Genomic DNA, 25026 nt, shown 5'->3' with positions numbered 1-25026 from the left:
GAGCGTCTTATGGTCCGAAAAATACGGTACTCCCGGACCTACCTCCATGGCCTGGGTCCCTGCCCTCCCTTCAGGGCCCGCTGCTTCCCGAATAAGTGGCGCGTGTGTGTGTATGTGTGTGTGTGTGTGTGTGTGTGTCCCGGGAGGAACAGGCAGACTCCGGTGGGTCCACCCCAGGCCCTTTCCCGGGTCTCTCTGTCGGCCTGGACTCAGGAGCAGAAAGCCTCACAGGCGCCCAGCTCCGGGCCAGCTGCCTTCCCGGCACCCTCTCCAGGAGCCCTCACTGCACCATGTCACAGAGGAGGGGGCGGAGGCTCACCGAGCGGCTGCAGCGACCCTGACTGGGCTGCCCCGGCCGTGCTGGGCGCGGGCCTCTTACCCGGTAGGCCGCCTTGAGGCCCCCGTTGTCGGCGATGTTCTCCCCGAGGGTGTGGCGGCCGTTCACCGGCTCCCCGTTCACGCTGTAGTTGCCGTACTGCTGCACCATGCACTCCGTCTGCCGCTTGAAGGCCTCCACGGACGAGTTCTTCCACCAGGGCCGCAGGTTCCCGTCCTTGTCGTACTCCCGTCCTGCGGGGCCGAGGGAGGTCAGGTCAAGAGGAGGCGGCGGACGGGACCTCTCCTCCCATCTGCACCCGCGCTGGGGAGATGGCTGCTGAAGGCCGCTGACCCTGAGCCCCAGAAGGGTCAATGGAGCCGGTGGCACTAGCGCCACAGCCCCCGACGTCTCGGCCTTGGGGTCCCCCAGGCAAGAGGGAACGAGGAGAATTCTGAATGTTAGTCCGTGAGGAGGGGAACCTCAACTCCTTTGGCTGTGGCCAGATCAGAGAAGTCTCTGGAACAGTGGACAAGTGTACGCTCCCACTCACTACCTACCCCCGAGGACCAGACACCTCCCAGGGGCAGGGTGCTCCATGGTGCGCCTGGCAGTCCTCACAATCACCATCACGCCCACTTTACAGACAAGGAAACGGAGGCCCGGGGAAACGATGGGACTTGCTAAGGTTCATACGATCTGCCGAAACCAGTTTGGCTCAGTGGATATCAGCCTGTGGACTGAAGGGTCCCCGGTTCGATTCCGGTCAAGGGCATGTACCTTGGTTGCGGGCACATCCCCAGTGGGGGGTGTGCAAGAGGCAGCTGATCGATGATTCTCTCATTGTTGTTTCTAACTCTCTATCCCTCTCTCTTCCTCTCTGTAAAAAAAATCAATAAAATATATTTTATATAAAGTTCATACGATTGGCAGGAGGATTTGAAGCCAGAGCCTCTGGCTCGGGGCTCAGTAAGATGCTTAGATGTGAAAGAAGCAAAAGCAGAAGGAGTGGGGCCGGGAAGCTGATCCCCCCGCCCCGCGAAGGGAACCGCAAGGAGCTCATACCTTGATCATCAAAAGCATGAGTCAGCTCGTGGCCCACGACGACCCCGATGCCGCCAAAATTCAAGGCCCTGGAGGGCGGGGAGGACATGAAGGTGAGAGGGGAGAGGCCCGGGGACACAGCAGAAACCCACAGTGCTCTGCGGGCACGCGGCCGCAGCCTGGGCCTGAGGCCAGTCGGAAGCTGGTGCCTGGGGTGTGGCCAGCCTGTGGCCACTGGGCGCCAGCACTGGGCTAGGTGCTCCGCAGACCTGCACTGTCCTCTTTGGTCATCGCCGAAGAGTGAGGCGTGAGGCGCCGACTCTATAGATGAGCCAACCACGGCCTGGAATGGGGCGACCCCTTTGCCCGAGGGCCGCCTGGCCAGCAAAGCGCAGCCCGGGGGACCTTCCCGAGACCGTGCCCTCGCCCTTCCCAGCTCCCCGGCTGCGACTGCCCTAAAGCACTGTCCGAGGCGCCCTCCCCCAGGCCCCAGGACCAGGAGGCCCCGGAGGGAAGCCGGGAGGGAGGCTGTCCTCTGAGACGGCTGAGTGCCCCAGGCTCCCTGGGCGAGGGGGGCGAAGGGTGCTCCATGAGGCTGGCTGGCTGGCTGGCGTGGTCAGCTGTGGGCTGGGGCTGGGCTGGGGGTCCAGTGAGGTGGGGGGAGATGGGATGGGAGCACCGTCCGTACATGGGTGAAGAGCGGGTGTAGAACGGGGCCTGCAGGATCCCGGCTGGAAACACAATCTCGTTCTTGGTGGGCGAGTAGTACGCATTCACCATGGGAGGGGTCATGCTCCACCTGCAAGCAACATGCATGGGAATGGTCAGGACGGCCTGGGGAGGGCCCGGGGGCAGCCCACCGGGAGGATACCAAGAGCCGAGAAAATGTGGATGCCCTTGACCCTAGGCCCAAACACACACGAATGGGGACATCCACAGTAACACCTAAATGTCTATAAATAAGGGATCGGCTAAATCTAACATCACACCACCCAAGGCAACACCGAGGCTCTGACAAAGAACATAAAAAGCCTGGCCGGTGTGGCTCAGTGGTTGAGCATTGCCCTATGAACCAGGAAGCCATAGTTCCATTCTCGGTCAGGGCACATGCCCAGGTTGTGGGCTCGAATCCCAGTGTGGGATGTGCAGAAGGTAGCCGATCAATGAGTCTCTCTCATCATTGATGTTTCTATCTCTCCCTCTCTCTTCCTCTCTGAAATCAATAAAAAAACATTTTTTACAAAGGACATCTTTAGTGATGTAGCCTAGTCATTCATTTAATTAAAACCAGACCCTTGAGGACAAGACCTTCAATACGATGTGACCACATCTGTACCCGAGAGGATAAGTGATGAACTGACATGTCAGGCGTGGGTCCTTGGCAGCCGTTTTCTTGAAATTGAATAAAATGAACTTGTCACCTCAAGGAAAAGAATTGACACCCCTTGGCGCCACTGATAAAAATTCAAGGTTAAAACATAGTTAGATGTTTCCAGCGAAAATTAAAATCCTAAAGCCTGTGTCAGCCAGCTTCCTGACCCATCAAGGCTTTTCTCAGCGGCTCCGTGGTGGTATGATCAGATGTGGGTGTTTCTTTTTGGATATTGTGTCATCCAAGTGTCACTATTTGGAAGATATATATGAAACCCAGCGAGTCACTGTTTGCCAAATGACCCGTGTATGATGTTAAAAGTCACGGGTGGGAAAAAGAGGGATCAAAGTGCCAGACAGACAGATGGTGTTTTGTATAATGAAGTGTGAAAAGTTCATGGAGTTAGTTTCCGATTCCACAGGGCCATTAGCCTTGAAGAAATTACCACTTCATGAATCTTGGTTTAACATCAATAAAGAACATGCCCTCAAACGAGGAAAGACGATTAAAATAAGCCCCCCTTTTCCATCCACCAGTATCTGTGTGAGACTAGATTTGCTTTCTATATAGTTCAAAAGACAATACACTGTAATAGCTTGACTACAGAATTATACTGTATAACCAGATTGTACATAATAAACAGATATGAGAATCCAGATGTCTAGGATTAAGCCAGAGACATTAAAGAAATTTGAAAAAGTCAAACAATACCTCTTTTTTCCTCATTAAACTTATAAAAGTCCCCTCCCCCCCATAAAGTGTGCATAAAAATTGATGCAACTTTCATAAAAAAAAAAAAAAAAAAAAGCTCTCTGGGTCCAATAGTTTTTTAAGAGCGTGGAAGGGACCCTTGATGGGATCTGGTACGGAAACAGTCGGTCCCCGGATGACATTTCTGGTGTGGAGGGGACGGGACCATGAGGGGCAGAGCGAGACAGGAAGGACATTCTCTCTAAGGGCCTAGACAGTCCCTCTGTCTCTCCAGGCGAGCCCCACGGCGGTGTGGTAAGGGACACTGAGTGACAGGATACCGAGAACCTGTAAACATCGTATTTATATTAAAATAATGATGAATACATAAATGGGTAGGAAATGACGCTTCAGTGGAAAACTGTAGCCTAACGGTAAAAGACCAGATACATCAGGACCTTGTGGCAGTACCTGGGCCGTGTTCTGGAGATAAAAGAGTGCTTCTGGAGCATTTTAGAGGTACCCTGCCTGGCTGCAGAAGGGAAAAGGTAGAAGAAACAGATGCTCAAAGCCCGGCTGTCCACCAGGGGGCACCAGAGGCACGGAGGCGCTGCTTTTGCCGGCTGCCTGGTAAGCTTTATTCTCGCCTGGTAAGCTTTATTCTGCACCATGCGTTAGGCACAGAGGGAGGTTGGTCTGAGAACCAGCACTGGGCTGACTGCACCTGGGTTTTCTGAAGAGACTACTAAAACAACAACAACGACAGACCAGGCCTCACTCCAGGTGACGTTAATATAAGAACGTCTGGGGACAGGCCAGAAAGCTGTCTTGTATTTTATTCTTTTACTTTTTAACTTTTTTAGAGAGAGAATGGAGGGGAGAGAGGAAGTGGGGGAAAGAAAGAGAAACATCGACGTGAGAGAGACACATCCATGGGTTGCCTCCAGTATGCATCCCAACCAGGGTGACGGATTTTAAACCTGCAACTGAGGTACGTGCCCTTGACCGGGAATCGAACCCGCAGCCCTTTGGTCTGTGGGTCGATGCTCTAACCGGCCAGGGCAGAAAGCTGTCTTTAAAAAAAAAAAAAAAAAAAAAAAAACTCCCCAGAGACTCCTGATGTGCAGTAAGGTTTGGGAAGCACAGCGGCTAGGGGCCTATCTGGAACCTTCCGCAGCCTCCGGGGAACCCGCCCTGGGAACCCAGCGCTCCTGCTGGCGAGGAGTTGGAGGCAACGAGCCCTAGCGGAGGGGCCCCTCGGTGCGACCCTCCCGGGGGTCCTCGCACTCGGCGGTCACACCAGCTCCGAGGGCAGAGGCGGTGCTGGGATGCGATGCCAGGGCTGCTCCCCTCCAGGCCGGGCTACTCTGCCAACAGCCTGGCGCCGGGGCACCCAGACCAGCCGGCCCCAGCTCCTGCCTGGGAACCCCTTCTTCGTCCCTGGGCCCCTGGTCTGGAGAGGGGCCGAGGGCCCTCAGGACAGTGATGTCGGCACCCGGTCCACAAAGGGGAGCTCAGCCGGAGCACCCCGGGAGCTGGGCGCCGGGGCCAGCACCTCCGGGCCGCACTCACTGGTCTCTGTTGGGAGCCTTCCTCAGCTGGTCGGCGGTGACCCTCCAGGAGAAGTTGAAGAAGCGCATGGCGTTCTCGAAGTAGAGGTCCGGGACTGCGGTGTACTGGGCGGGAGAGCAGAGCCACAGGGTCAGCGCGGCCCGGCCGAGGCCTCGGACCCTGGAGCCCAGACCCTTCGAAACCGAGGAAACGGAGGGCCCGCGAGGGTAAGGGGTTGGTCTGCCCGTCAGAGGCCAGAACGGGGCCTCGAGGCGGCAGGCCTGGCTCTTTCCTCGGCCCTCCGCCTGCTGGGGCCTGGCCTCCTCTCCCCCCGAGGACACAGAGAGCTTGGCCAGGCCTCTGATGCCAGCAGACGCCCGCGGTGCCCGGCATGCTCTGTGCCTGTGCTTCTCCTGTTAGACACTGGCCGCTGGCTGCCGAGCATTTCAAATGTGGCTCGAGTGGCTTTCAAATGTAATCTAAACTTTTTCCTTTTTGAATTTAATCTAATCTTAAGTAATTAGATTTGGATGAATTAACATCTCTGGCCAGTGGCCACCCCACAGGACAGACAGCACAGCTCTCAGAAATCAGGCTGGATCCAGCTCTGAGGGGGGCAGGGACGGGCATCTTCCTCGCCCTCAGCCCGGCCTTCCCGCTCCTTTTGGGTGCCAGGTTTTCCCTCGGATCCCCCCGGGCTTTCTAGCTTTACCACCAGGAGCGAGAGAAAACGCTGGGCCTGCGCAGGCCTCCGTCCCCGTTCCCAGGAGGCCCCGGTCTCCTGGCCTGACACTCTGGAGCACCTTAAGTTACCCTCAAGGAAAAAGGCTGCAAAAGTAAGGCGACCAGACGTCCCGATTTTTAACAATTTGTCCCGAATCCTGCGGCGTTTTAAAAAAGTCCCGATTTTCTAAAAGTTCCGACTTTTTTAAAACGCTGCAGGATTCGGGACAAATTGTTAAAAATCGGGACTATCCTGCCAAAAGTGGATATCTGGTCACCTTAAGCAAAAGGCACCTCGCATTCTCGGAATTGATCTTAACATCCTTGGGTTTTAAATAGAACCGCGATGAGACGTTATTACAACTGCAAAAAGGCCTGTGTTGATGAGTCTCAGTCACAAAAAAATCTCAAACTGTACCTCTCCGGGCAGAAGCACGACGCATGGCAAGGAGCAATTTGCCAAACGTTTTATCTACCAGCCACCCCTGCTGCCTAAATGAAGCTTCAGCGTGCACTGGAGAGTTATGCTTCCTCTTTCCTGCTGGCATTTCAAGGGCCACACCGGGGGTCAGGTTTCTCCGGGGAGGTGGGCAGGGTCCTGGGACAAGAGGGAACTCTGGAGTTGGGGAGGAGGAGGCGGTACGAGGGGTCCACGCTGTACCCCACTGATGTTTTAGGGGGGCGCGCCAATGCTCTCTGCACCTCTAGGGTGTTTCCTCCCACGATCAAGGGGCACGGGGCACCGTGCTGGCACGGACTGCTGGGCCCTGGCTGCTGGTGGCTCCAGGGAAGGGGCCTCCGGCTGGCCCAGGAGACCGAGGAGCAGCCCCAAAGCCCACAGCTCACCATCTCAAGATGTCTTCACTGCCCTGGTGCCGCCAGCGCCCCACCTGGACCCCCCTTCCCCAAATGGAGACCCCAGGCGCATCTGGGAACGTAAGGGTGCAGGCAGGAACCACTCACGTCGTTGAACACTTTGTCCAGCTCCTTGGGGTCCATGATGAAGTTGGGGTAACCTATCATGTTGTAGATTGCGTCTGCCTGTTTGGGGGAGACACAGAGGACAGACAGTGAGTGCCCAGCCATGCCCCCTCAGGGTCAGGGCCAAGGGGGACTCAGGGCCAGGCTCCTCCCACCCCAGGTTTTTCCTCTCTTTCTGGAAGGACTCCTCTGCTGCCTAAATTCTACTCATCTCTTAGATATCCCTTAAATATCACTTCTTTTTTTTATTTTTTATAATATATATTTTATTGATTTTTTTTACAGAGAGGAAGAGGGACAGAGAGTTAGAAACATTGATCAGCTGCCTCCTGCACACCCCCACTGGGGATGTGCCCACAACCAAGGTACATGACCTTGATCGGAATCGAACCTGGGACCTTTCAGTCTGCAGGCTGACCCTCTATCCACTGAGCCAAACCGGTTTTGGCTAAATGTCACTTCTTAAGGGAGGCCTTCCCTTGTCATCACCCACCACTACTTCAGGCCCTTCCCTCTGCACTGGACACCCGGCGTCTCCCTGCACGCTCCCTCGCACCCGCGGCACGTCCTTTTCATACAGTCGCGTGCTCAGGCCGCCCCTCCATCCCGCCACTGACCACCCCGTGCTCTCTCCTGCACCTCCCCCTCCCCTCTCCAGTCAAGCTCCTGGCAGCCTCACCTTCTCCTTGGCTGACTTCCGCGTGTCTTCGTCCATCCACTTGAGGGTGCTCAGGCTCTCCTCAAACGCCTTCTTGATTTCCAGGATGATCTGGCTGGCCTGCGGAGACAGGGCTGACCCTGGAGGGCAGGTCGGGGATGGGAACCCCCCTGGGGGAGGAGGACGGCAGGCAAAGACTGAACTCTGGTCTTGGCTCAAAGCCTCGGGCTCCTGGTGCTGGGCTAAGAACGGGGGTGGCACAAACATGCTCCCCAGCCTTGCTCCTCAGTATACCGACGTCCCATCAGACAAGACTAGACAGGGCTCCAAGGTCAAACACGGTGAGAGCACGCTCTGAGAACGCTGGGCCATCCTCTTGGCTGCAGGACTTGTCCGAGCCTTCAGGGGGCACCATGCAGTGGACTGTTTAGTGGAGACCACACGGCCTCTCCCAGGCTTATTGGGGCCCAGAGTCCCTGTCTGATGGAACGGGTTCACAATCCAGAGAACTCGCGTCCTAAGCAGCAGTTTTAGAAGTGTTCTGCTCAGGCTGGAGAGGAACGGACATTCTCAAGGGCAATGTCACAGGCAGGCAGGCCAGGGGGCGGGAGCGTCCAGACCAGGGGAAGGCGGGGTTTGCAGCAGGAAGAGCAGAGGGGCCGATGGCCGACAGAACCGGACTCTGATTCTGCACCAGGGAAGCCACTCCATGGGTCTGAGTCTCCGCTTGCTAACCTCCGACTGCAGGTAACACCCATGTGTTTAATATTAGTGATAAAAACGTAGAACAGCCACCTTTTCTGAGACCTTATTTCGTGCCAGGTGCTCTTACACGCAGCATCTCATTCATCTCCCCTGGGGGGGTGCACACCCCCGTCCACCCCTGCGTCACAGGTGAGGTGAGACTCTGGTCCCAGGCCCCGCGCCCAGGAACCGGTAAATCCGGGCTCGGATGTGGCCCTGCCTGCCTTCACGTGCTTAGCCACGATGCTCCTCTGCCCGCCTGGAACACACCGTCCCCCTTGGAGTAAGAAAAACGCCAACCCCAGGCCCAGCGCTGCCCTGCCAGCACCATGCCGCTGGTCCTCAGACCCCGGGGAGGGGAGAGGGCGGACGGGGAGGGCGGACGAGATAACACAGCCAAATGGCCTGCGCTCCGAGCAGCAACGCTCACGAGGGACTCTCTGATTCAGGGCTTCGGGAAACGAGGCCTCGGAGTTTGGGCTGGATCCTGGGGGAGGGACGGTCCAGACCAGACCAGACCAGACCAGGACCAGTGTGTGGCCGCCAAGTTCGCGAGCGGCGAGAGGCCACGGCCTGCGTCTGAGGGGAGGCACTCACCACGTTCTTGCTGTCCTCGGCGAAGGTCTCTTTGACAAACATGGGGCCCAGGGCGAAGCCCAGGTTGTTTTCTGTGTCGCTCACGCACAACTTCCAGCGAGGAAGGCAGGTCTGGAAACGGAGGGAGGGGTGGGTGACTGGGGCCCAGGCCGCCCTCCCAGCCCCTGATGGTCTGGGAGGCAGCGCCCGCTGGGGCCCCTGCTTCCTTCTAGAACTTTAGGGAGAGCTTTTCAGACCCCGTAGGGGTTATTTCAGACACGGGACTAAGGGGCCACAGCACGGCCCTCTTCATGGCCATCTACTCTTCCTTCCTTCCTTTATTCCTAAATATATATATATATATATATATTTTTTTTTTAATTGATTTTTTACAGAGGAAGGGAGAGAGAGATAGAGAGTTAGAAACATCAAGGAGAGAGAAACATCGATCAGCTGCCTCCTGCACACTCCCTATTAGGGATGTGCCCACAACCAAGGTACATGCCCTTGACCGGAATTGAACCTGGGACCTTTCAGTCTGCAGGCTGACCCTCTATCCACTGAGCCAAACCGGTTTCGGCCATCTACTCTTTCCTGAGTAGATGGGATCTTCGCAGGTGTGATCCTGCGTGTCCATCGGAATGACCTGGGAGGCGGGGGGCCTGGCGGGGAAACAGACTCAGCACAGAGGAGGCTCTGGCCCAGGGTCCCAGGGACCCAAACTCTGCCACGCCTGAGCGCACAGCCACGCTCCACCTGTCCTCCCTCCTGGGGGAGGATAAGGATCCTGGCGACAAAGAACCCTGGGAAGTTACCTGTCACTGAGCAGCAGGAGGACCCTCCCAGGAGGCCGGGACCAGCCCCCTTTAAAGCCTCGGGAGGAAGAATGTCACAGCGGCCCTGCCAGACTCTGTGCGGCCCCTGGTCCGGCCTCCCCCGCCAGCCCAGGGGCCTGCAGGACGCCCGTGCCCCTGAGCCGGGCTCTGGGCCGCAGCCCCACGGGGAGAGCACGGCTCGGGAGGAAAGCACCACGGCTCTCTCTGACCTCACCCGCTCCCTGCCCAGCAGCCCCCTGTGGACAGCCTGCATGACCAAGAGGGGGCGCCGCTCCCGTAGATCTATTGGCTGCAGAGGAAGCCAAGTCTTCTGGACCCTGGACAACAGGTGGTAAGAGTCGCCTGGGCCAGGCCGCCTGCTTCCTAACAGCCCTCCACGGGGAAGCACCCGCACTGCCCCCTGCAGGCAGGCGGACAACAAAACGTGGTGTTTTTATACAACAGCATTCTGCTCGGCGGCCACAAGGGCCCGCTCCTGATCTACACAACACCGGTGCATCTCACAGCCACGCCGGGCAGGAGCCAGGCACAGAGGGCACCTGGGGTCTGACTCCGACTTCACCCTCTACACCCGCCTGGGGGTGGGGGGCGGGGCTACCGTGAAGGGGCTCAGAGAACGGCTGGGTACACGGGTGATTTCACTTGTCAAAACCCACTGAGCTGTGTATTCTGTACATCTTGTTGCATGTAAGTTATACCCTCATTAAAAAAAACTTCTTCCAGGCCAAAAGGGAGGAAGGCAGGCGAAGGCATGCTAGATTCTCTAAGTCGAGTCGCCCAAGTTCTTTTACGCTTTCCCACCCAGGTGTCTGCCTGGCCGTCTTAATCCCCCCAACCCCACCCAGCCTTCCCCGGGGTAAGGCCTCCTGCGAGCTCAGGGACACCTGGGCAGGCCTCTTCAGGGGCCTCTGTATTCTCTGTCTCTGTCCACCTCCCTCATGGGCTCCATGCCCCTGGAGCGTACCCTGGTCATGCCATCCCCCAACCTTAGGCCTGGCACACAGTCGGTACTCAGCCCATGTCTGGGCGTGCAGAGGAACAGGCTCACCTTCTTGGTCCCGTACATGATTTCCATGAACTTCTCGTCGGCGTCCTGAAAGCGCTGGTCGAGGAAGGTGCTTGTCTTCCGTACCAGGTTCCAGATCATGTAGTTGTTCAGCAGGCTGGGGGCGGGGAGACAGGACGCACTCAGAGGTGCCCTGGGCTGGGAATGTCGCAGCACTCCCCCCACTGACCTCCAGGGTGCGCTCACACCCAACATTCTGATCCCATGGGCTCTTCCCACACCCGGCTCAGTTTGTCAGGTAGGCTCAGTTTGTCAGGTAACGAATGCTCTCTAAGCACCTGGACTGTCACCTCCAGGGCAGAGCCTCAGTCTGAAAGGCCCTCAGCGCCTAGTGCAGCAATCTGTACCCCACACGTGCTCAGTAAGTGCTTGTGAGCCTCGAACTGGAACCAACCAGGGGAGGGGGAGTACATAATCATCCATTTCCTCCGTGGAATCCCATGTAGCTATGAAAAAGGAGGTCTGCGGAGGGCTTGGGAGGACATGGGTAAATGCTTATGATAAAAGTCAAGGGAGGCCCTGGCCGGGCAGTCCAGTCAGTCAGAGCGTCGTCCCCATATGGCAAGGTCACAGGTTTGATCCCCAGTCAGGGCACATACAAGAATCAATCCGTGAACGTGTAAATAAGTGGAACAACACATTGATCTCTCTCTCTCTCTCTCTAAAAAATCAATTAGCCGAAACTGGTTTGGCTCAGTGGTAGAGCGTCGGCCTGCGGACTGAAAGGTCCCAGGTTCAATTCCAGTCAGGGCACGTACCTTGGTTGCGGGCACATCCCCAGTTGGGGGTGTGCAAGAGGCAGCTGGTCGATGTTTCTCTCTCATCGACGTTTCTAGCTCTCTATCTCTCTCCCTTCCTCTCTGTAAAAAATCAATAAAATATATTAAAAAAATAAAAAATAAAAAATCAATTAAAAACCAGTCCAGGGAAAAGCAGACCATATCTCTAGCACAATGACGGGGGGAAAGATGTGCATTAGAAACCCATCTCTGTCCTCCTCTCACATACACGCTTTCTCTCTCCACATGTGCACACCCACAAACACACACATCCCACAAGATCTGCCTTCGTATTTGGATTAACTATAATCTTTTCCCGTAGTTTTCAAAAATTTCTACAGCAAAATCTTTAAAATTTAAGAAAACATCATACATACTAATAACACGAGCTAACGTTTACTGAGTCCATTCCGCGTCAAGCACTCTATTAAAACACTGCACGTGGGGTATCTCACTCAGGTCTCCCAACAACCCTACAGGGGAGGGACCACTTGTACCCCCATGTTATGGATTTGGAAAATGAACCCGAGAAAGGGTAAGACATGTGCCCGAGGCTACAAAGCTGGCAGGTGGGGGAGCTGGGATTGGAACCCGCGCTCAGAACCATGGTGCCCTGCTGCCTCTCATAAAAAAAACCAACGCCAGGGCCCACATCCCTGAGCCAGTCTGCCCTCGCGCGGCCATCCTGCCTGAGGAGAGGGCAGCGGGGTGACCCCGGAGACTTCCTGCGAGGGGCCCACCCAGGCCGCGGAGCCTCACCACTTGTCGGTGTTGTTGATGAGGGTGGAGACCTGGCTGAGGTACTCCTTGTCATAGACAACGATCGGCTCGGACTCGTTGATCTCCACGGGCGAGAAGATGGTGTTGAGGAAGGGCAGCCAGTTGATGGCGGGCGCCAGGGTCTGGAAGAGAAGAGGACAGGGTGATGCCGAGCCCAGGTCCCCATGGTGTCGTGGTGCCTCCGTCCCTGGACAGCGCAGGGAGCTGGGAGCTGTCCCACGATGCACTGGGCAGATGTCAAGCCAAGGCTGGCTGGCTCTCATCGGAGAGGCTGTACGTAGAATTCTTTTTTAAAAAAATATGCTCACGTGGTATTTTATGGACTGGCCTCTCTGAAACATGTTAAAACTCACATGGCTAGTGGAACGTGCTGTATTAAAATGTTGCTCAACATGACAAATTCCTAACCTGAAGGATTTTCATGTAGGAAATGAACAAGTGAACATGACATTTAGGTGGCAAAATTCAGGTTACAAATATAAGGTAAACAGCAACTAGTATATTTCTGGTTTAATGGAAAACAACAGTGTGAGAGTCACGCTTAACACCTTGGTTAAGAGAGAAATACGCAGGAGTGTAAGAGGTATGCACCTAGGATTCTAAGAGCCAAAAATTTAACTTGATGTGGAACGAGGAGGAGACATGTGGAAGAGAGGAGACACGGTGGCAGCAGCAGCAAGAAGCTACTGTTGACCAAGCCCCTCCCATGCCAGGTTCCATGCTAACCACTCACACATCTCCCAACATCCTCATGACAAGCCTAGGAGGTAGGTACTGTTATCTCTGGTGTATTGATGAGGAAACTGAGCCTCCGACGGGCCTTAATGGGCCCAAGCACCAAAGGGGTCTCGGGTTCAATTACCTGAGATTCAGGATCGATCCCTGGCCCCGGTCAGGGCATAAGAGACGCAACCAATCAATGCGTCTCTCTCACATTAATGTTTCTCTCTCTCCCCCGCCTCCCTCCCTTTTACTTTCTCAAAAAAAAAAAAAAAAAAAAAAAAAAAAAAAATCACGTGTAGAACGATAACCTTCAGCAAGAAAGGAAAAGCCCTTAGCTCAGCTGATGCCTGCAGGAAGCCGGCAGCTCTATTTTAAGGTGATTTAAATCGAGCACCTGCGCAGGCTCCCTCCCCACAGAGGCACAGCCAGCTCTGTGCACCTCAGCTCCTGGCAGGCTGCACGCCCCCTCCGAGCACCCGAGCACCCGTTTGTCTACAGCCAGCATTTCCGCTTCCCACCAGGCAGCCTCCAGCCAAGCTGTGTGATCTCTGCAGGTTCCAATGATTGCTTTGTGAGTGTTTTGATTACGAAGTTAACTCAACAATTTTTTTTAAAACTGCGGTAAAAATGCACATCTGAAATGAGCCCTCTTAACCCTTCGTGAGTGTGCACACGTTTTCAGTGGCATCAGAAGGCAACCATCACCACCACCACCATCGCGCAGAAATGAAACTCGGTGCCTATCAAACAGTAACTTCTCCGGCCCCTGGAGCCCCCACGCCACCTTCCGTCTCTGTGCATCTGACCACGTGTGGAAGTGGAATCACACAGTATCTGACCTTGGGAGGCGGGCTCATTTCACTTAGCAATGCCCTCGAGACAAGTTGCACCACTTTTTAAAAATATATATTTGTACTGATTTCAGAGAGGAAGGGAGAGGAATAGAGAGATAGAAACATCAATGATGAGAGAGAATCATTGATTGGCTGCCTCCTGCATGCCCCCTGTTGGGGGGATCGAGCCTGAAACCCCAGCATATGCCCGTGGCTGGAATTGAACCTTTAGTCTACAGGCCGACGCTCTATCCACTGAGCCAAACCAGCTAGGGCAAGTTGCACCACGTTGGAATGGTCTGCTTTAAACCTGTTTTTCCCATATGTCTTGTTATTTTTAGTTACCTTTTTTCCTGTAATTTTACAGAATGCAACGTTTTCTTGGGACTACAGCAAAAGTGCCTGTGGCTATTGTAATCACTGCTCTGGTCTCCCACGAGTGGGCCTGGGCTCATTCAATTCCAAATTCTGTTCTGTTCCCTTGAAAAAGGGCAAAATGCAAGAGGTAGGAAGGTGCGAGCGGCATTATAGATGACCTTTGTATGAATCAATAACGTAAAAGCTGCCCAGCAGGTGTGGCTCAATGGTTGAGCATTGACTTGTGAACCAGGAGGTCAAGGTCTGATTCCTGGTCAGGGCACATGCTCAGGTTTTGGGCTTGACCCTCCAGTAGGGGGCGTGCAGGAGGCAGCCAATCAATGATTCTCTCTCATCATTGATGTTTCTTTCTCTCCCTCTTTTCCTCACTGAAATTAATAAAACATATATATTAAAAAATAATGTAAACTCAGTCTGAAACATCAGCTGGATCTATAACTTGTTGGTAAACACTTACGGAGTCCTCCATGAGAGAGGCAGCCATGGAAACCCTCCAAGTAACAGACACCGAGCTTGCAGACGAGCGACAGTGTCTCTGCGGAGGTCACAGGGTGAGCCAGTGACTGTGCAGGTCTAAAACCGGGGTGTGCTCATGTGTCTGGTTTTAAAGGGCAGCTCAGCTCAGCTGCTGGGGAACGAGGACCTTGGAGGCTGGAGGAGGGCAGCTCCCGCAGGCCAGGGCTTGACAACTGGCTCTCTGCGTGGCTTGTATTTCCACCCTGACCTACTCAGACTTCCCTCAGAGCTGGGAAGAGCTGTGCCCTGTGCGCTCCTGCGAACGTCCGCCCGCCCCTCAGTGGGATGGCGGGGAGGAGCCCATGCTGGCCTGAGGAGACCCCGTCTTTCTCTAAAACGGGGACAGCGATTCCCCACCCCCCCCACGGTTGGCTGCCCTGCGCCTCTCGGGACAGCTTGCTCAACAAACCCGAGTTTCCTTTCTCCCAGCTTGTCCGCCCTGCCCTCTGGTCCTGGCAGGGGCCCCTCGGGCAGGCAGCCTCTGGGGCTTCCCCTTACCATTTCTGTGGCTGCGAAACCTGGAGGTGTTTAGTGAGACGCTCACATAGGGCTCTGAACATAGAGCCACCTGTCCACATGGCCTGCTGGCAAAGACCCCTGGGAAATTGGCCACTTTTGCAAAGCGTCGCTGTTTATACAGTTAACAAGAGCTTCCTAAACGGCAGGCGACTGGAACCCTCCGACCGGGGCACAGCCATCGGGAGATAAACCTCCACCTGCTCAACACAGACCCGGTCCTTAGGGCACCGGTGGGCTGTGCGGCCAGTTCCCACCACTCGGAGGGAGGGTGCGTGTGGAAAGCCAGGATTCTCACGTTTTCAACCTCTATTTCCGCAGAGAACGCCCAACTTGAACACGCGTGCCTAGGTCCACGAGGACACTCCACTTGTGACTCAAATCCTTTGGGACATCCCATGCACTCTATTTTCCTTCTTTGCAAGCCAGAGAAGGAGGCTTGCAAAGCGGGAGAGAAAAGAAAGATGCTATCAGCCTTTGTCTCCGCAGGAGGATTTAAAGGGGATGGGACTCACTCCCAAACACCTTTGGGTGTGGAAGGTCCCGGAAAAGAACGGGAGGGTCCTCAGGCCCCCAGAGAAGCGGCAGAAGGACGCTGGATTCAGCGCTCTGAATTCGGACTCTGCTGGGCAGCCCCACACGGAGGGCTGGAGCGCCTGCCAGGCACCAGCAGGGAGGGAGGGAAGCCAGCTTCCAGCAGCCAGCACACAAGGCACTCTCTGTCCAAGCGGGGAAGGAATCGAATGAGTTCAGCGCCAGAGCCGTGGCTGGGATCACCGTAACAAAGGAATAATACCGATCCCGGGGACAGAAATCTCTCTGCTTGGCATGTATCAGTTTACAAAGGGAAATCTCATCCCTCGCTTCATCGCACCCTCTCGCAACCCCAGGCAGAGATTCTTATCCGGGAGCCAGGCTTCAGGGGCCCGGGACGGCTTGAAACGTAATTGTCTCCCATGTCCATTTCCTCCGAGAGACACCGCACAGGTTCAGCCTGTTCTCCTAAGGCTCTGCCATGTCCAGCTGCCAGGGCAGGCGCTGCCACGCAAGTGTCTCCCTGGCACATGGCAGGGGTGCATGAATGGGCAAAGCCCCATTTCACAAGAAAGGAAACCAAGGCTCAAAGAAGGGGCTGTGTGACTTGCCCAAGGTCTCACAGCGAGCGGGGGGGCTGGGTCAGAGCAGTCTTCTGACCCCGCCCGGGGCTCATGGCACTCAGGCTGCGGCCTCTGCCGAGTCCTCCCCTGGGAGGGAGGAAGGACAGAACGAGAGCAATGGCGATAGGATGCCAGGGGGTAGAAGCCGATAGCCAGGCTGGGGCTGATGTGCCCAGGGCTACTGTGCCTTGGCACATAGTCAGTTGGCATCGTGGCCGCGGTGGGGGCTGAGGCCCCCCTTGAGCTGAGAACTGGGCAGCTGGAGCAAACCAAATTACGGTGCACAAACAGCACCTCCCTCGGCCTGGCCTCAGAGCAGAAAAACAGTGCCAGATGGTGCCTATCATGGGCTGTTGATCTTCCTGACACCCCCTCTCCCCCGCCCCCAGCCTGATGCCAGCTTCTCGGGGCACTTAGAGGGCAGTTGGCACCCAGGAGGCCACGTTTGCCTCCACCTGGGCTAGGCTCACCCCTCTCCAGACTCGCCTTCCCCGGCTTCGCCCTGCCCTGCCCTAGTGCCCCGCTTCTTTTGCTTAAAGCACTGAGTGGTGGGTCTGGGGTTGTTTCCTTGTTGGCGGCCCCATGTACCCCTGTCAAAGGGAGGGATGGAGGATAAAAGGGCAGGGACCTCCGTGTTCTTCCAGAAAAGAGAGTAAATGAGCCAAACTCTAATGCATGGGCAGGACCTGGCTGGTCAGAGGGTAGAGAAGGGAGGAGACCTGTCAGCCTGTCCCAGACATCCTCCCCTGAGAGCAAGGCCCAGCCAAGCATTCCTGGGCGATGGCAGGGAACAGGAAGATGGGCTGAGGCCACTCGGCTGGTTCCCTCTGTGACCCGGGGTTTGGGGTAAGGCTGGACACGAACACCCCATGAAGTGGAAAGAAGGAATTTGGCAGGCAGACTCGTGACCTGCAGGTCCCAGGCAGCCAGCAGGGGGCAGCCTTTCACAAAGGCTGGGCTATGGAGGGATCTTCTCAGATGAGTCATGCTCAGTACAGAGAGCCTCACAGTTGGACCCTAATCTGATTCCACCTGGGTCACCGGGGTCACGGTCAAAAGTAGAGCTTCAGTTAGCCAAGCCTGATTCCAATGCCAAGCTTCCCTGTTAGGTAGGAGCCTCATGGCTTTCAACATGCCCCCTAACCTCCAGGCTTAAAAAAGGGTGAGATGGTTTGGCTCAATGGATAGAGTCGGCCTGTGGACCGAAGGGTCCCCAGGTTCGATTCCGGCCAAGGGCAACACACCGGGGTTGTGGGCTCGATCCACAGTAGGGTGCGTGCAGGAGGCAGCCAATCAATGATTCTCTCTCATCATTGATGTTTCTATCTCTTTCCCTCTCTGAAAATAAAAATCTCTATATATTAAAGCCTAAGACAAGACGACTGACTGACCGACTGACCGACCAGCTGACCAGCTGACCAGCAGATTAGCTGGTAGCTATGATGTACACTGACCAACAGAGGGCAGACGCTCAATGCACAGGCATGGAAACACAGAACATACTGATGAATCTCAGGAGGGAAGTGGGGAGGGTGGGAAGAGATTAACCAAAGATATTATATGCGTACTAGAGGCCCAGTGCATGGATTTGTGCACCAGTGGGGTCCCTTGGCCTGGCCTGCAGGGATCAGGCTGAAACTGGCTCTCCGACATTCTCCAAGGGGTCATGGATTACAAGAGGGCACAGGCCAGGCAGAGGGACCCCACCGGTGCACGAATCCATGCACCAGGCCTCTGGTATATTAATTAAAAAAAAAAAAAAAAAGTGTGAAGTGTTGACAGAACCTGTCCCTCACATTTACTGTTTGCTGTGTACCAGGCTCGATAGCTTGGTGCTTGAGATACTGGCAATGTCCAATCAATGTGAGCTATTGTCAAGCCCACAGCCTCCCCGGGCAAATGCTGTTACCGAAAAGCAGCCTGGTGTAGGCAAGAGACTAGCTTTGGAGTCTAGCCGTGTGGCCTTCAGCGGCAAACCCCACCTCTCAGAGCCTCCGTCAGCTTTTCCACCTGGGAAGTGGGTAGAACAACCAGCCCAGCTTCAGAGGGTGTTCTGAGGGGCTGACGAAGTGGGTGAGGAACCCCGGCCCCGCGGCCGCCCCCCGGAGCCCCCGTCACCTGCAGCTCGGCGGCCGTCACTTTGTGGTAGATGAGCTCCTCGTCCCGGCGCTTCTCCTGGGGGATGGTGATGTTGGCCAGCGTCGTCTCGAAGTCCAGGATCTGCTGCATCTGGGGCCGCACGGCGTCCTCGTCCCCGCCGCCCAGCAGCCTCCCCAGCTGCACCATGTAGTTCAGGTATCCGGTCAGCACCTGTGGGACGCCCTGTCAGCGGCGGCCACCCCCGTCCCCGTGGCCCAGCGCGGGGCGGGAGGGGCCGGTGCCTTCTGGGCGCCCGCCGGAAACAGCTTCTAGAAGGAGTTTGGCAGTGCACCGCTTCATGGCTCCACACGGCCCCCGGGCCCAAGGCCACAGGTCCCCGGAGGCTCGGTCCCTGCTGCCAGGTCCACATTCCCCCTGCATGCTCGGCCCACCAGAGCCATCTTTCAGTGCCTGGAACTCTCTTTTTCTCAACTGTTCTCACTGCCCTCCCTCCCCTGCCTCGCTCCCCATCTAAATTAGGTCCCCAGGTTACTTTCTGCGTTCGCCTTTCCTCATCACCATTTGTCATTCTGCCTCCGATTGGTGGTGAATGAACATCTGCCTCCCCGGCTAGTCCTGACGCCCTGCCCTCTTCACCACCGTCTTCTCCCCAGCACCAGGCACAGTGGGCACGTGGGTGGGCTGAGGAGCACACAGATGTCGAACCTCAGGCCGGGTCTCCCCGGGACAGCACGGACGCAGTCAGGGGGGTGGGAAGGCGTGCGGTTTAGCGTTTGTGGGTCTGGACAGGAGTCTCAGCCTCAGCTAAGTGACCTCGAGCAGATCAGGCATTGTCTCCGAGCCGTATTCCCTCCTCTGACACAGGCAAGGAGGGAACAATACCCAGGGACGGATGGGGCGGAGGAAGGTCAGAGGAGACGCTCAGGATCCGCAGGGTCACCAGAGGGCCTCAGGTGGGAGAGGCCCAGCACCGCCGACGGCAGGCTGTCCCGCTGCATCGCTCTAGAACGGGGACACACGACACCTGCTCCTGCCTTTTGAGCCCATGATGCCGGGATGTGAGTCAGCCTCCCTCTGGGATGGGGCACCCTCCCTGCCAGGGACTGCGTGTCGCCTGTCAGGTAAGTGACACCTCTGGGTCCCTCTCTAACTTCAAAGACCCGCACACTCGGGGGACCCGGGGTGGGGGACGCGTCACGGAGAGCCGGGGGCGGGAGCCGCTGTCTTGGCAGAGGCCCACTCACCTTCTCATTTCCCGTTTTGTTCAGGTAATAATCCCTTGAGGGCAAGCCCAGGCCAGACTGGTCCACCTGGGGAGAAAGGCGGGAGTGAGAGGAAACCTCCTGTTTGCACACGCACCCTGCGGGCCTCCGGAGGGCCAGACAGAGCCCCCTTCCTCTCTCAACGCCTCCCAGGCCCAGCAGAGTGGCTCTAGCTCACCATACACTGCCCAAGATGGAGCAGTGGTTAGGAGCCACTCAAGCTGTGTAACCTTGGTCAAGGTACTGACCCTGCCTGATCCCCAGGTTCCTCATCTGCAAAATAGGGGGGTAGGGGTGTGGGGGGGCAATAGCTAACCCTCAGGCTGGAAAAGGGATTCCAGGAGGGAGTGCCAGTAAAGGGCTTGGTGCATGGGGGGCTGGTGAGGAATATCAATTCCCAACCGTTATGGCCTCACCTCGTCAGACCTAGACTAGAGCAGGTGTTATTACAATGCATGTGATCTCTTCCCAGCCTTCTGGTGAAGATCAAGTGCACAGTTCATTTCACTGGTAAGGACATGGGAGCTCAGAAAGGTGGAGGCACTTGCCCAAGGACACACAGCGAGTGAATGATGAATGGCAGAGATAATGGAAATTCAGCCTTCATGGAGAGAGAGATGGACTCCAAGCCGTTCCAGGCAGAGACACAAAGGCTGGAGGCTGAGGTGGGGGGACTGAGACGTGGCTCCAGCTGAGCCTCGGGGTTGACATCCCCCCTGGAGCCCACAGTGACCATCAGAACCCCGGGATTCCTTGGTGTTGCAGCAGCCCCGCCTACCCCCAGAGGCAGTGGCCCTTCCAAACTTCCAGCCTGGAAAGCTCTCAACATTGGGAGCCAAGACTGTCTGCCAGGCCAGGGCCAGAGCCAGTCCCCTCCCCACCCGCCCCGAGGCCCCTCCCCACCCGCCCCGAGGCCCCTCCCCACCTGCCCCGAGGCCCCTCCCCACCTGCCCCGAGGCCCCTCCCCACCTGCCCCAAGGCGGCGCTTGCTAAACTCGGAACAGGCCACGCGGTCCTGCACCTCCTTCTGGGAAGGCCGGCCGCTCACCTGGATCACGTTGCTGTTGGAGTTCTTGGAGTCAGCGCTGACGTAGACGGAGAAGAAGGGCGAGGTGCGGTAGTGGGATGTGACCACCTGCAGGGTCTCCTGGAAGTTGTCCTTGTCCCAGGGCCCCGTAATGTTCCAGCCCCCGAGCTGCGGGAGGGAGGACACAGGGAGGGGAGGAGATGGCGGGAGACCTGGGTGCGAAATGCGCTCCGCAGCCCCGGTCAGCCACTGGGCCTCTCTGAGCCTCCAGAGCAAACGAAGGGGACGGTGCCCATCAGCCAGAGACCCCGGATGGAGCAGACGCACCCTGGACAAGGAGCTGTGCGTCCACACCACGGCTGCTCCCTGGCGGCCGGAGGCGGGATGGGAAGAAGACTCTTCCGGAACACTGTTTATTTTTTTAACACTAAGTCCCATGAATGTCATCCCTATTTTTAAAAAATATATATTTTATTGATTTTTAACAGAGAGGAAGAGAGAGGGACCCTGCTCCACCATGCACGGCCGGTCGTGGTGGCGCTGGGACAGAAGCCAGAGGGCAGGCAGGGGGCACGGCCGGGGAGACCGGGAGCGTCTGCCGGAGGCACTCACCCTCTCAATCAGCTCCATCAGCGGCTTGGCCTTCAGCTCCTCGATCTTGGTTTCGTTCATGCACGCGAGGTAGTACACCTGGGCCTTCTTCTCTGCCTCGCTCACGCTGGCCGTGGAGTTTTCTGGAACGACAGGAGAGCCATCTGCGACATGCCCCTGCGTCCCGCTGGGAGCCTGGGTGGTCCTCTGGGGCCGGGGCTGTGAGGCGTGCCCCGAGCTGAGGCCCTGCTTGCCGGGGCGGCTGTGAGGAGCTGTCAGAGCAGGTACGGGACCGGCCTGGGCACAGCCGGGCAAACTGGAGGTGCCCCTGCTCGGAGCTGCCCGCAAGCAAGAAGAGAAGACACTGCTTCCCCGCCTGGTGGTCGGGCGTGCAGACGTGTGCCCGGCTGGCAGCGTGGGCGCCCAGCTGGAGGGCGGTCCGCTTCCCCGCTGGCCGCGGGGCCCGAACCCCCCGCCCGAGAGGCCTGTCTTGGCTGCAGGTCCCAGATGGCCTTCCCAGTGACAAAGACTGGAGAGGGTGGCAGCCTTAACGGCCTCATTCATTCTAGGAATGCACGTTCAGCGTCTTCCTCCGAGCGCCCGGGACGCTCCTCAGACGGACAGCGGACCCCGGGGCCGTCTGCCATTTCCCGACCCAACCCCGGCAAGCAGGATCGCAGCCCCTTACACTCAAACCCCAGGCGACGGTCCCTCCTCCCTGTCCGTGGGGCCCTGGTCCAGATGACACCTGCTGAGGGCTGTGCTCCTGTGTGTGGGAGAGCACAGAGCAGGGTCCCGGCGGCACCCAGGGAAGGCGACCCCTTCCTGCTGTTCAGGTCACCGGACCTACTATGCGCCCAGGGAAGGCGACCCCTTCCTGCTGTTCAGGTCACCGAACCTACTATGCGCCCAGGGAAGGCGACCCCTTCCTGCTGTTCAGGTCACTGGACCTATTATGCGCCCAGGGAAGGCGACCCCTTCCTGCTGTTCAGGTCACCGGACCTACTATGCGCCTGAGCTTTCGTCTCAGGGTCCGTCTCCCCCCACCTCCCCACCCCCCCGTTCCAGACCCCGGGTCCCCAACTCCCTCCGTTCCCTCTGCCCAGCTCCCTGGGGAGCTAGCTCCTCGCTGCTCTGGCCACTTTGCCTCAGTTCATGTTTGTCTTTCCTGGACCTGAAACTCCTTCCTTTGCTTCCTTCCAAAACCACCCCAACCCCCACGTCCTCCATGCAGGCTTTTTGGGCAGAAAGTTCCCCATTCATCCGGTACACAGATGCTTCCTCTGGGCAGGCCTTGGGGGTGCAAGCCCCCGTCCTCTGGAGAGAAGCCGGGTGGGGTGGGGGCGATGAAAGTGGGCTGGGAGAGGTTTATGGGGGGAGAGAAGGACCTGTCATCCTTTCAAAATAAAGATTTTATACGCATTTTCCCCACATTTTATTGATTTTTTTTTACAGAGAGGAAGGGAGAGGGATAGAGAGCTAGAAACATCGATGAGAGAGAAACATCGACCAGCTGCCTCCTGCACCCCCCCCCCCCCCCCCCGCTGGGGATGTGCCTGCAACTAAGGTACATGCCCTTGACCGGAATTGAACCTGGGACCCTTCAGTCCACAGACCGATGCTCTATCCACTGAGCCAAACCGGTTTTGGATCAACAATAAAGATTTTTTTTAAAGAGAAAAAGCTTGCCCTGGCCCTTTTGCATGGGACACTGCCAACTCTCCTCGGCCTTCAAGGCCCCTCTCAGGGGGTTCCCAAGCGGTTCATTCGTGCAGGTTCTCAGCATTCAGCACCTCTGGGGGCCAGGCCCAGGGCTGGGGGCCAGGGTTTACAACGAACAAGACCTGCTCTCCCCTCCCGGCCCCCAAGGAGCTCAGGTCTAAGAGTAAACACAGACATACGAAGAAATGAACCGCGAGACACCAAAGTGCTTACACGCAAATGGTTTTGGGACCCAGAAAAGAAGTCACACACGTGGGCGGGGCGGGGCCAGGGGGCCTCCCGGGAGGTCCTGGCCGAGCTGCTTCTGGAAGATGCAGTTACTCACCAGGTTGGAATGAGGGCAAAGGGCACCGGGTCTGGGGGGAGCTGGAGAGTGTGAGGAAAACAAGCCGAAAGGGCATGGGTTTGGAGGAAAGAAAGCCATTCGCAGCCGGCTGGTACAAAGGACGCGAGTCACTTCCTGCTGGTCTAATCAGCGTGCCCGGCCCTCATCCTGAACTCCCCCGCCCCAGCTCTCACCCTGAACGGCACCACGGCTCCCACTGGCAGGAGAGCGCCAGCCCTGCCTGGCTGAAGTCAGGGGGACGCCCACAGGGAGGGGAGCCTGCAGGGTGATGGGGTGACAGTGCAGGGATGAGGTGCTTTGGGGCACACAGCCCCGCAGGGCAGCACCTGCACGTCCTTCCCTGCCCTCCGAGCAGGGGAAGAGCTCCCTGGAGGAAAGGCAGGGACTTGCCCCCGCTCCTCAGACTCAGAAAGCAGCAAAGCAGGAAAAGCTACATGTTCCCCATCCCCTCCCAGGGGCTGCGTTTCTATGACAACACCTCCCAGCAGCGAGGCTCCGGGAAGGGGGAGCACGAATCCGAATCCTCGCAGATGTCTGGCTGGCCACATCTGGCTCTGGCCGTGACCCTGAAATGCCAGGGCCAGCGTCAGGGGAGGCACACTCTGTGCGCTCTGGCCCGTCAGGGGGCCGGCAGCTCCCTCCCCCAGGGCCCCAAGGCCACCCAGATAAGAGGCCCACAGGAAGGCTCCAGGGACAGGCCGGCTGCACTCCCTACAGCAACTTCCAGGGGCCCCCTCCCCCACCTGTTTGCAACCCCCACAGGGCCTCCGGGAGGGGCAGGAAAGCCCTCCTTCGGGTTCAAACTCCCCATCCCCCCAGCTCCGCGCCCTGGGTGTCCCCCCACCCATTTCCCCACAAATGTTATTAAGTTCTTATGGTTCGGCGGCTGCTGAGGTGGCATAGGCAACATGGACACGAGACTGCTGTCATAAGGCCTGCAGCCCGCACAAGGCCCGCAGCCCAAACCAGGGCCGGCCAGACAGACAGACAGACAGACAGCCGTATGACTCTCACAACGGCCTCGGATTACACCATGGGGCACATGCCGGGGAGGCCGGTCATCCCTGCTCCCCAGTGCCCGGTGGGCACACAGCAGCCATCAGCGATGTCTGCTGAGAGCACAGAGCCCAGTGTCTGCTGCTGACAAGGAAGGGCACAGCATCCAGGGGCCGAGAGGGTGAGGAGGAAGTGAGGCAGGTGGGGCAGAAAGAGACATTAGTGAGGGTCCCACCAGGAGTCAGTGTTCATACCCCCGATTCCCTCTCTGGCCTGGCGGGGGCAGGAGCCCTGGGGAAAGGAAAGCCCCTCCCTCCCCTGCTCACCCACCTCCTCAAGGGCACCTACCACCTGGCAGGACAAGAGCTGAAGGGAGATGGCCAGGTGGGGGTTGGGGGCCGCTGTTAACAGTGAACGGGGCAGGGCAGGGCCAAGTGGCAGCAGGAAAGGAGAGAGCGAGCAGTCAGGGCGGCATTCTGCCCAGGTTTCTTGGTCTGAGAAGGGGGATGCTACTGAGGTTCGGAAGGTTGGGTGGGGCAGGGGCGGGAGTGGAATGGCTGTCCAGATGCCTACTGCATCCGAGATGTCTATTAGGATCTCTCTCTGGGAGGGAGTTAACAGAGCCGCGTCTTGAATGACTTGGAGTCCGGATGGACCCTGGAGTATACAGACACCTTACACTTGGCGATCCACTCATTCGAGACAGGGGCAGTATTGCCCCCAAGGGGGAGAGGATTCGTTCT

The 25026-nt window shown here is 57.3% G+C and overlaps 1 protein-coding gene across 3 annotated transcripts in view; it reads right to left on the bottom strand.

Annotated features, from left to right (window-relative positions):
• Positions 1–25026, bottom strand: part of ECE1 (endothelin converting enzyme 1) — a 95237-nt gene that overhangs the window by 5625 nt on the left and 64586 nt on the right. For all 3 annotated transcript variants that reach the window (XM_045585077.1, XM_036445757.2, XM_036445755.2), the window contains 13 exons: positions 21241–21362; positions 20650–20796; positions 19584–19649; positions 18358–18549; positions 12096–12238; positions 10540–10654; positions 8677–8787; positions 7357–7455; positions 6660–6737; positions 4995–5098; positions 2049–2159; positions 1382–1449; positions 380–570 (listed from right to left, as the gene is read on the bottom strand). In XM_045585077.1, the coding sequence (XP_045441033.1) occupies positions 380–570; positions 1382–1449; positions 2049–2159; positions 4995–5098; positions 6660–6737; positions 7357–7455; positions 8677–8787; positions 10540–10654; positions 12096–12238; positions 18358–18549; positions 19584–19649; positions 20650–20796; positions 21241–21362 (1547 nt within the window). The remainder of the gene's footprint in view (positions 1–379; positions 571–1381; positions 1450–2048; positions 2160–4994; positions 5099–6659; positions 6738–7356; positions 7456–8676; positions 8788–10539; positions 10655–12095; positions 12239–18357; positions 18550–19583; positions 19650–20649; positions 20797–21240; positions 21363–25026) is intronic.

Source organism: Pipistrellus kuhlii, unplaced genomic scaffold (genome assembly GCF_014108245.1).
Source record: "Pipistrellus kuhlii isolate mPipKuh1 unplaced genomic scaffold, mPipKuh1.p scaffold_m20_p_2, whole genome shotgun sequence".
Taxonomy (NCBI): Eukaryota; Metazoa; Chordata; class Mammalia; order Chiroptera; family Vespertilionidae; genus Pipistrellus; species Pipistrellus kuhlii.
This window is presented reverse-complemented; position numbering and strand designations above follow the sequence as displayed.